Below are 10,658 nucleotides of genomic sequence, written 5' to 3'. Positions count from 1 at the left end.
GAGAAGCAGACTGATGTTAGAGCAGCTCAGTAACAATGAACAGACTGAGACAGGAAGTAAACTCACTGACATCACCTGAGAACTGAGCCAGGAGGTGGAGGAGCAGAGCAAAGGCTCGTTCACAGGTTCTGAGCAGATTGGATCCTCAGTGATCGGAACCAGTTGACGTTGGTTCGTCCTGCTTTCTTACATATGGATTCAACAAGAACCACAACTTTAGCTTTAGGTGTTAGTTGCTGCATTTGCTGCAAACTGATGTTGAACTCCTCTTTTTTGCCTTTGAAATGTTTTGTTTATCGTTTTTATTACAGACTTATGTCACATGTTTCAGTGACTATATAAACATCAGATGATGAGCCATTTCATGTAAAATATTTTATTCCTACGGTGATTCATATAAACTCACTATCGCCACCAAACAGAGCAAAACATTCAACAGAGACTTAATATAAAACCCATTTGTTCTGCCTCCAACCTCACAGCATGAGCACCTTTCTCTTGCTGCAGACAGCAGCTTGATAGTTTCAAGAGTGTGGGAATTTAAAAGTCACACACAGAGAGAAGAGGCTGAGGAAGGTAGAGGAAGAGGGGGATGACGAAGGTGGTGCTACTGATGTGATCTGGACACTAGATGGGACACGGCTTCTAGATTCTGGTGCAGACATGTCATTCTTAGAGTTTTCAGTAGAAGCTGCTCTCAGACTGTCTCATGTCTTACTTCATCCAACCTGTCACTTCACTGTGACACATGGAGTCCTCTGCTTGTTAATGGACGTCCATTAACATGGATGCCTATTTTGCTGTAACCTGCCATTTTATCACTGAAGAGGTACATTGCGTATCTGCAGCTTTGTGTATTGCTACGGTTCATGTTTCCCACTCTGACTTTGCACATTGTAGGTGGAGCTGTCCTATGTGGACTTGGGGGTTCAAAAGTTTCCCCACACCCACACTGAAGCTCACTTGGCTGAGACCGGCCTGGTTACAGACTGTGCTGCCAACATGATTGCATGTGCCAGTAGTCTTCATGTTTGGCACATAATGTGTTTTGCACATGTGCTGAATTTAGTGGTGAAGAGGTCTCTTGCCCAAACCTCTGAACTGGAGGACATCCAGAGTAGGGGACGCAGGATTGTCTGGTCTTTTAAGTCCAGCACCACAGCCAAGGAGAAGCTGGAGGAGATGCAGCGACAGCTGGCCAGGCCAGAGCACAAGTTAATACAGGAGGTGATTACTGTGTGGATATTATTTTCTTTTGTTATTGTGTGGGAATTTCCGTGTTGTCATGAGATTCTGTGCCTCTGGCTGAGGGTTGTTCCTGGGGGGTCATCAGGCATTTGGTTATCAAATGGTGGAGGGTTCACTGTAGTGACCATGGGAACATTGTTAAAGGAAGTAAAGGGGGGTTTACTGCACTCATGTATATCAAAAACCTGTCAACAGCTCATGTGGGGGTTTTGTAACAGGGTATAAATACAGGTCTTGTGTCCTCAGTCCTTCAGTGGATACTTTGTACATAGTAAGATTTGCCTTACTGTACGTCTTAGATCTACTGTAATTGTGATCCACTCCGTGTCGACATGAGAGTAAACTTTGAGATGGTTTATCACACTGATGATCTCCAGTTCATTTCTTGATGAGAAGATTTCCAAAACAATAGCTACTGTAATTGTAATATTTTTTTTCTCTCCATCAACCTTGCTTGTCATCTTATCTTAGGTGGACACAAAATGGAACAGTACATTCACCATGTTGGAAAGGCTGTTGAAGGAGAGAGAGCCACTGGGTGCAGTTCTGGCCACCCTCAATACAGACCTCACCCCGTTCACCTCAGAGGATTACCAGGCGATGCACCACTGCCTGAAGGTTCTTTCACCGTTTCACCAGGCCACAGTTGAGATCTCTGAAACAAACGTATGTCGGCCTCCAAGGTAATTCCACTTGTGAAAATGTTAAAACATTATATCTCAAGCAGACGTGGCCATACTGTATCACACACCCACTGGGTGAGAAACTGGCCACAAATTAGAGAAATAACTTTTGTGAAAAATTTGCAATGCTGGAGAAGGTCACTGCCCTTTTAAAGGCAACCCTACTGGATCCTAGATATAAAGCTGGGGTTCTGCAGCCCAAACTGCCATAGATAGGCTGACCATGAGTGTGCTGCAACAATGCAGGTGGAATCAGCACAGGCACATCCACAGTCACAACCTAGAGCAGGCCCTTCTGAACCAGTGGAGGATGGCGGTCTGTGGGCCCTGCTGGACAGGGATGTGGGGGCTCAGCAGCAGGCGACCAGCACAACTGCCAGTGCTACAGTGGAGGTTCAGAGGTAAAGTAAAGATTATGATCTCCATCACCACTTATGCTCACGCTCTGCTGCTGAATGACAATGGCCTAATAATTACTTTCTAGGTCCTTAAAGGAACCTCACATTCCACAAACAGAGGACCCACTGAAGTACTGGGTCATAAAAGGGTTATACCCGCACTTTATGAGCTGCCAATGAACTTCTTGTTCACACCAGCTTCCTCTGTGCCCCGTGAGAGGATTTTCTCTCTTTATACTTATTATTCACAATGTAACACTTGTAAGCACTTCTCACTCTATCACAAAATGAGCACAAATTGTTTTTACGCTTTTTATTTTGTACATATTGAAGTACAGCAAGTACAAGGAAGCTGGTTGAAGTAAATGTTATATTTTGCAGTGCACCACTTGATTTGCTTTTCCCCATTTATTTAAATGTCAGAATAACCGTTATATGTTTATTGCATCATGGTGTGGTGAAACTTTGAGCTAAATGAAAAGAGGAAAGTATAGTTTAGTCCAAATTTAGGATTATTTGAAACAGGATAGTTGAATAAGTGAGTGTAAAACTTTGTTCTAGTGGTATTCCATCTTCCTCTGAACTACTTCTCTCTCTTTTATACTTAAGACACGTCAATTTTCTTTATCTTTTGTTCTTAATTTTTGTAACATCTTTTGATTGTAAAGCCTCGAACGAAACGATGCCAATTTAAACTAATAAATTCTAAAATACACAGTAAAAGTACACAGATGTCTATAGGCGAAAGCTATGTTCTATATGTGCAAGATTGACTTCCGTAGTTTTGCATAAAGCAGACGTTGAAGCCCAACCGTCAATCAACGAAAGTGAAACTAAACGTGGCCTCACTGACCGTGGGAGTGGGTTGTACCACTGCGAAGGGGAAAATATACTCTGTTGAAAATAATTTTTAAAGTGGTCAAACAATCAAAACAGTCACTTTCTATCACTTATATAAACAGATGTTTAATTGTATTCAAACACTGTAGCTCTTTGGGTTGTTGTGAATATTAACACCCTGCTACAGATCGCATAGACACAGACACACCTACAGAACCAGTAGTAATAGTAACTCCGACTGGCGCTAATTTTGAATTTGAATCAGTTCGTTCATTGAGAAACAATGTCAAACCATGAGCCTCTATTTCTTTGTGTTTTTTATGTTTGGAGTCTTTCCAAAAGGTAAGAGACACGTCAATTTAACATGCCTAGTTTGGTTTAAAGTTATTTATTCCGCTGTTGTTATAGTTTTTATTATACTGTGTAGTTTGTCAAATCTAAAACATGTGCCAAACTTCCTGCTGGATCTTTAAACAAAGACAACCCCGGAATGGCAGAAGAAATAACTTGAATTTATTGCTTAAAAAGGCCTCTCCAGTAGTAAATGTTCCTACTTGCGCTTTTAAAGGAAACAGGCCACCAACGACTTTTGATGTTGTTTCCTGACTTTTAAAGACGTCTAGTATGTGCCTTTATTATTTACTTATTTAGTAAATTATTATTTCAACATCAATTCAAACAATTCATCAACATTGTGGTTAATCTTAATCTTATGTAATTTATAAACTTGTTACCTTGTCTAGTGCCTTGTTACTGATCCTTGCCAGTTCCTGTCTCTCCTTAGCCACTGTCTCTTGTTCCTCAGCTGAGCTTTGCCGTGTTCCGACCCTTACCTGTTTTTGACCTCTGTTTTTGCCTGATCCTGTATGCTGACGTTGTCCACCGTTGTGCCTCGACCTCTGCTCGTGTTCTGGATTCCAATTTCGCTCATTAAGAGATCTATTACTTGCCTTACTTACTTTGTGTCTGGCGCTGTGCATGTGGGTTCGATAAGTCAAGGGCCGTGACATTGTTGAACCACTTGAAACATGTCAATGCAAACAAGATTATTAGTGTTATGCTCTTTGACATGTCTAAATCTGTTCAAAGGTATTTAGTGAAAATAATGTTTTTTGAGGCTAATGTGTTTTAAATGTTTTAAATTCTTTCAGGCAGGTCATGACTATGGTTTCTTCTCTGACACACTCCTGCTACACACTACTGTATATTAATCTGTAACATTTCAACAAGTCCTAATTTCCTCCATCTTACTTGCTCCACAGGTGTGAGGTCTCAGGTTCAGACTCATCAGACTGTGATGGGAGCTGTAGGAGAAGAGGCTCATTTCAGCTGTTTGCTCACTGAATCTAAAGACGTTCTTCAAGTCACGTGGCAGAAGATTTTACCTACTTTTGACAAGAATGTGGCAACTTACAATAAGTTTGGCCAAAGAGTGGATCCTGATTTTAAAAATAAAGTGAAATTTAAAGTCACTGAACTACAGAATAGCTCCATAGTTATCAGCAGTGTGACAGAGCATGATGAAGGTTGTTACCTGTGTCTGTTTATCACCTACCCTGAAGGAGCGTTTAAAGGAAGAACCTGCCTCCAAGTTTGTGGTAAGAACCTGAGAAGAAAAAATTCATAATTTTATTGTCATTCTGTGATGTGTGTGTGTGTGTGTGTGTGTGTGTGTGTGTGTGTGTGTGTGTGTGTGTGTGTGTGTGTGTGTGTGTGTGTGTGTGTGTGTGTGTGTGTGCGTGCGCGTGCGTGCGTGCGTGCGTGCGTGTGACCTTCCTCCTCTGTGATGTGTGTGTCCTCAGAGCTTCATGAGCCCATTCTTCATGTCAGAGGATCCAACTCTTCTGAAGAGTCCCTTGTTTCCTGCTCAGTCACAGCTCGACCTGCTCCCACAGTAACACTGACTGTCACACAGCAGCACCTCTACTTCTCCCACTACAGCACCGTCACTGTCACCAACGCCAACAACACACTCACTGTCACCAAGACAGCTGTGCTGTCTGGTCTCCATGGCAACGGCACACAGGTTGGATGTGCAGTGAGAGTCCCCTCTGGTCCTCAGAAAGAGGTGTTTATGAATATTACTGAGGTTAAACCAAAGTCTACTGATGGTGAGAAACAGGTCCAAACACTGATTCATCCACGTTTAGAGTCTTTATCAGTCTGATGCTTCAGTTTCTATTTTCAGGGTTTGATGAAGAAGATGAAAACAGCAACAAGAGTAAGTTACTGAAATGTTTTTGTTGTATTTACTGTTTACACCTTCTTTTTATTTATATTTTTCTTTTGCCCTATTTTTATAGGAAGGAGATGGATTTTGATAGTGGTCGTTGGTTTGATTGTTTTGGGTTTGTCCATCATTGTACTGCCTTTACTATTCAAGAGGTTCTTCTTCTATTCTTCTTTTCATCATGTTTTTTCACCTGTCACTAAGAAAAACCTTCAATCTACTACTGAAGACACTAATAACAAAGACACCATGTACGTATATGTTGTTCTCTACTGTTTTTCTTCTGCTCAAATAAAAACAGATTTTTATATCATTGTCACATTTTACACTTTCCCATCGCATGCTGTGATGTCAAAAGCACAAGTGTGCATGAAGCTGCAAACTTAATGTCAGTGTTTATCTGCCAAAAATGCCAAAATATATTTAATTAACTGGAGTAAAACTATGTTCTGATCATCTTTTTAGAAACCGAACACCTTCAGAAGAAGACACTAATTCGTCCAAGGTACAAGAAGGACTCTTTACACCTTCAGTAACGCAGAAAACCGAGGTCAGAAAACGAACCCCTCCTAAAGGAAAAGAAGAAAGTGTAAGTCTGTCAGATCCAGAGCTGAAAGAATTAAACGGTGATGAACCAGAAGACTTGAATCAAGAAACTCTGGCAACTGAGCGAGAACTGAAGACAGTCGTTATTGTTCATGTTAAATCAGCCTGAATTACACTATGTCACAGCTTTAGCTGCAGGATTTCCTGTTTTCCTTTTGCTACTGTATGAACCTTAGTGGAGTCCTTCACTTATTCAAGTGCTGTTTGTTACTGATGTTGCTGTGCCTTCACATATCACAGCTCAAATATTAATAGCAGCTTTTTGTTATTCTGATTTGTATTATTTTTTATATCTGTGTGTGTATGTTCAGGGTAAATTCTTTTACAATCAACTTTGTAATGCGAAGCGATGAGAACTGTGGGAATGAGCTTCAGTTGTTTGATTCCTGTTTATTAGAGGAGCAGTTGATAAGCTGTTTAGATGCAGAGCTGATGTTACTGTAAGGGTGTAGATTAAAAAAAATAACAGTTAAAATGCAAATTAATTTGTTATTTTTATGTTTTTTTTAAACTTTATCCTTTGACCATTACAATAAAATATTTGCAATTAGTTTAAAGCGTAAGTATTTTGGACAGCAGTGATGCTGACAGCCTGTTTGTCTGGCCTGGTACAGGTGCTCAATAGAAGGAAGCTCAGTCCCGATGATCTTTTCTGCTGACTGGACCACCAGCTGCAGTCTGTGTCTGTAACAACTGATATAACTCAGGAATTACATTAATTAAATTATAGTCTGAATTCAAGTAAGACACCATAAAAACCACAAAAGCAGTAAATTCAGTAGTGATGGACAAATGCACATGTATGAAGGTCCACAGCTGCTCGGTCACATTATATGACAGTCAACCTCCGAGCCCAGTCAACCATCAAATGTTCCTTAGTCAAATTTCTGCAGCATTTGAAGGCAGCAGGACTCGTGATGAATCTACAGCTAGTTGTGCCACCACACCACACTGATCTAATAGAACTGGTAATTGCCAGTTGCCAATTGCATCATGAAACGTCATGAAGCGTTTTGACACATTGCAAACTGTATTGATACTGTGTCAATACTGTCACTGAATACTGACACATGCTGGACCTTAAAAATCCCTACAGGCAACGTAGTTGACAGACTCAGTTGACACGAATTTGACATTCCTACTATAATATATACAATAAAATAATTTAAGTCATTGTGTTTTATATAGTATTACTTCATATCTTTGTTTAAACTTAAAATTGCCATTTTTAGATACAGTCAATAAAGTGGACATGTACTGTATCATAACGTGAAAATCTAAGTGAACATATTGTGAATGAGGATGCCTTTTATTTTTACATTTTTTTAAAAAAATAGTTTTTTCCAATGTTTTAAAATTGAGCCTGTTACGCTTTTTTGATAAAACATCTCCAGCTGTAGAAAAGACCCATTCACATGACACAGATGAGGCTGGAGTGCAGAGAAACTGGAAGGAAAGCCAGAGGAGGTTTGGGTAGTTTGTCTTTTGGTTGACCCAGTATCTCATAGGATCCTGGGACCTGGTGTTATCGCCCTCTGTCAGGTATCTCTGCACCTCATGGATGGAATCAACTGTGGCACTTTTGGTCTATCTGCCCACTTCAATGACGAGATCTTGCCAATGGTCATCTAAAAAACAACAAATTGGCATTTTAGTACATGATTTCCAAACAACAAGAAACAAATAATGCTGAAGTGGGTGCAGACAGCTGGTGGATGGGGATCATTTGTGCGTCCAATTACAGACACACAGTCTGACTGCAGTCTACTGACGGCCTCATTGCAGTTAGAGGAACTGCGGAACCAGAGTGCTTTGAATATGGGGTCTAGAAGTGTCGCTGGAGTCAACACATTGTGAGGTGGGTTTGTAAACTAAGAGTTACTCTAAAATTAATCTTAATTTAGATAGATTAAGTGGAAACTTGAACAGGATGAAACAAGACAAATTAAAAAAGATATTTTTTTTATTTTTTATTTTCCGATATGAGCTCAAAATGGTCGCACACGGTGGAAGCCTTTCTTTTGGCTTGAGGCTGCTCCTGATTGCTGATTCCGACGCATGCGCAAGCGATGCAGCCCGACGCATGCGCTTCCTCATAAACACAATTTGGCGCCTTAGACAGTGACTTACACAGGAACTGTATCGGTCACGTGAGATTTCCAAGGCGGTACGAGCACCGACACGAGCTTTCGCTCTATGAGCTCGACGCATGCGCCGACACATCGGCGTTGCCGGACCCATCGATAGTAAGTGAAATTAATGAAATTATCAGTTTTATAATATTTTACTATTTTTTTATATCATGTAGATACATCAAGGCTTATTTTATTGAAACAATGTGGCTTGTCACATTCATGTTTACATCAACACCCTCCTTTTTTTTCAGAGATCACATGACCTCTCTAGTGGCGCTGATTTTTGAATTTGAATCAGTCTGGTTATGCGGAAACATGGAAACCATGTGTTTTTATATCTACGGTTCAGTTATTATGTTTGGAGTTTTTCTACAAGGTAAGAGACACATTAGCTGTGGTAATGACGAAGCATGTTTAGATTGGTTTAAATTGACTTATGCTGTAGTTTTCGTTTTGTTTTATTCTGCAGTTTGTAACTTTTCAGAACTTATACATGTAGCAAAATTGCTACAAACGTAATAAAATCTATTTACTTAAAATGTCCTAATATTAATCTGAGGTTTTTAAAGTATGGTTCATCAGAAGCATTTTAAGAATCTCCTGAACAGACAGTGAGTCCTAGTACTGGGCGATACTACAAGCCATCGATCAATCTACCAAGTAAATACTGGACCAGTATCGCCGATATTGATACTTATACTGTTGACAATGAATACATTATCAAATATGAATACAATTTTATGACTTTCAGGTGTCTTGTGTCTTTTGAAACTGTATTATTGATTTAATAAAACACAGACAAAGTTCAACAGTAAATATAAATATATAATATATATTTGTGGTTGCCACTGTATTTAACAGACTTTTTGTAGATTGTACAAGTTGCTGTTGTTTTATTTTCGTCTTGAAAATAGAACCACACGCTTTCTTGTGTCCATTCTTAGTCTTTGTCTCTGTCTTCTTCATGCTTGTTTGTTTACTGAGTCGCTGAGTGACGTGAGATGTCAAAGCAAGAGAAAAGGGAGGGGGGAGGGAAGGGGGTCTGGTGTGTGTGTGCTTCGCTCTGGCATACAGGCGCATGCACGGCGATTACACACAGACACAGGTAGTTATGTCTGAAAAAAACGACAGCAGTGCAGAGGAATAAAAATTCAACCAAAATATCGATATTTTTGTCAGGGTAGCAATCAATACCAATACTAGCGTTGGTATCAATATTATCGATATAAGGATTAATCTGCCCACCCTAATGTCCAGTTTATTGTTCAGATGCACACCCAGGTACTTGTAAGAGTCCACTCTCTCAATGTCCCTTCCCTGGATGTGCATCGGTGGGATGACAGCAGGCTGCTGTCTGCGGAAATCCACCACCATCTCCTTTGTTTTCCCTGCATTGATCAGGAGGTGGTTCCGCTGGTACCAGTCCACAAAATCCTGAGTGAGTCGTCTGTACTCTGCATTGGTGTCATCGGTGACCAGTCTGTCGATTGCAGAGTCATCGGAGAACCTCTGCAGAACACAGCTGTCTGTGTTGTGCCTGAAGTCTGACATGTAGAGGGTGAAAAGGGGCCCCCGCACTGCAGGTCAGAGTGTCAGACACACAGTCCCTGGCTCTCACAAACTGAGGCCTGTTTGTGAGATAGTCCATGATCTACTCCGTCAGAAGCACCGGCTGGATGGTGTTGAAGGCAATGAAAAAACTAAAAACATGATTCTCACAGAGATGCCGAGCTTTTCCAGGTGGGAAAGAGCTCGATGTAGGAGGAAGATGATGGTAGCCTCTGCTCTAATGTCAGGTCTGTAGGCATTTTGCAGTGGGTCTAGGATGGTTCCCACTAGGAATAACTGACCTGGTCAGAAATGATGGAACCTTTAACTTTGTGTTTTGTTGCACAACCTTTGGACTCAGTTGCTGAAATCAGGTGATCCAGTTATTAAGTTTCTCCAAAGCAAACCGCTCCAGCTGACTCAGGTTGGAAGGTTCCGTCTCCAAACTGTGTGATTCAGCTCCTTCACAGAAGTTCACGAGGATGTAGATCAGGATTCAAAGACACGTCTTCAGAGGAGTCAAGTGTTGGTTCTCAGTTCTTTATGTATGTTTTGTTGGATGAGTCATGACCGTGCTTTGACACAGAGCAGCATATTTTACTCCAGAATGTCTTGACACAGTAGTGGTGCTACAGTCTTTTTGTTTGTCCATCATTTCCCTTCTAATTCCTGGAATTAATTTCTGTCTCTGTGATCACTTAAATCATGCAAAAGCACCTTTTAAAATACTGACTGACCTGTTACGTTAATGACAACAAACAAACACACTGTAGTTTACATGTAACATCTTACTACAGTATGGGCACATTTTACATCTTTCTAGAGGTTCCATTATTTTTATCAAGATAATTTTATTAATTTGTTTATTTATTATTTGCTTAATATTTGCTTTTAGAATAATGTGAGGGATGATTGTAGGTTGTGCAGTACTAACTTTTCTGTCACCGCTACCAGTTAAACTCTGTATTAA

General features: G+C 40.4%; 1 protein-coding gene across 1 annotated transcript; it reads left to right on the top strand.

The window, feature by feature from the left end:
- Positions 1 to 3,296: 3,296 nt before the first annotated feature.
- Positions 3,297 to 7,637, top strand: LOC114845149 (OX-2 membrane glycoprotein-like). The gene is made up of 7 exons (XM_055502225.1): positions 3,297 to 3,511; positions 4,432 to 4,767; positions 4,972 to 5,280; positions 5,358 to 5,390; positions 5,473 to 5,650; positions 5,865 to 5,988; positions 7,548 to 7,637. The coding sequence occupies exons 1-7, from the start codon at positions 3,463 to 3,465 to the stop codon at positions 7,635 to 7,637; spliced, it is 1,119 nt and encodes a 372-aa protein (XP_055358200.1). The 5' UTR covers positions 3,297 to 3,462.
- The last annotated feature ends 3,021 nt before the right edge of the window (positions 7,638 to 10,658 follow it).

The sequence above is a fragment of the Betta splendens genome, chromosome 2, assembly GCF_900634795.4.
Source record: "Betta splendens chromosome 2, fBetSpl5.4, whole genome shotgun sequence".
NCBI classification, from domain to species: Eukaryota; Metazoa; Chordata; class Actinopteri; order Anabantiformes; family Osphronemidae; genus Betta; species Betta splendens.
Note: the sequence above shows the minus strand (reverse complement) of the source record. Positions and strands in the feature narration are given on the sequence as shown.

Excerpts from the sequence above, each read along its gene's own strand:
- LOC114845149 (XM_055502225.1), top strand. The coding sequence starts at position 3,463 with ATGAGCCTCTATTTCTTTGTGTTTTTTATGTTTGGAGTCTTTCCAAAA. Across the intron at positions 5,281-5,357 it reads TAAACCAAAGTCTACTGATG|GGTTTGATGAAGAAGATGAA; the intron begins GTGAGAAACAGG and ends TTCTATTTTCAG. Across the intron at positions 5,989-7,547 it reads CTAAAGGAAAAGAAGAAAGT|GTATCTCTGCACCTCATGGA; the intron begins GTAAGTCTGTCA and ends GCCCTCTGTCAG.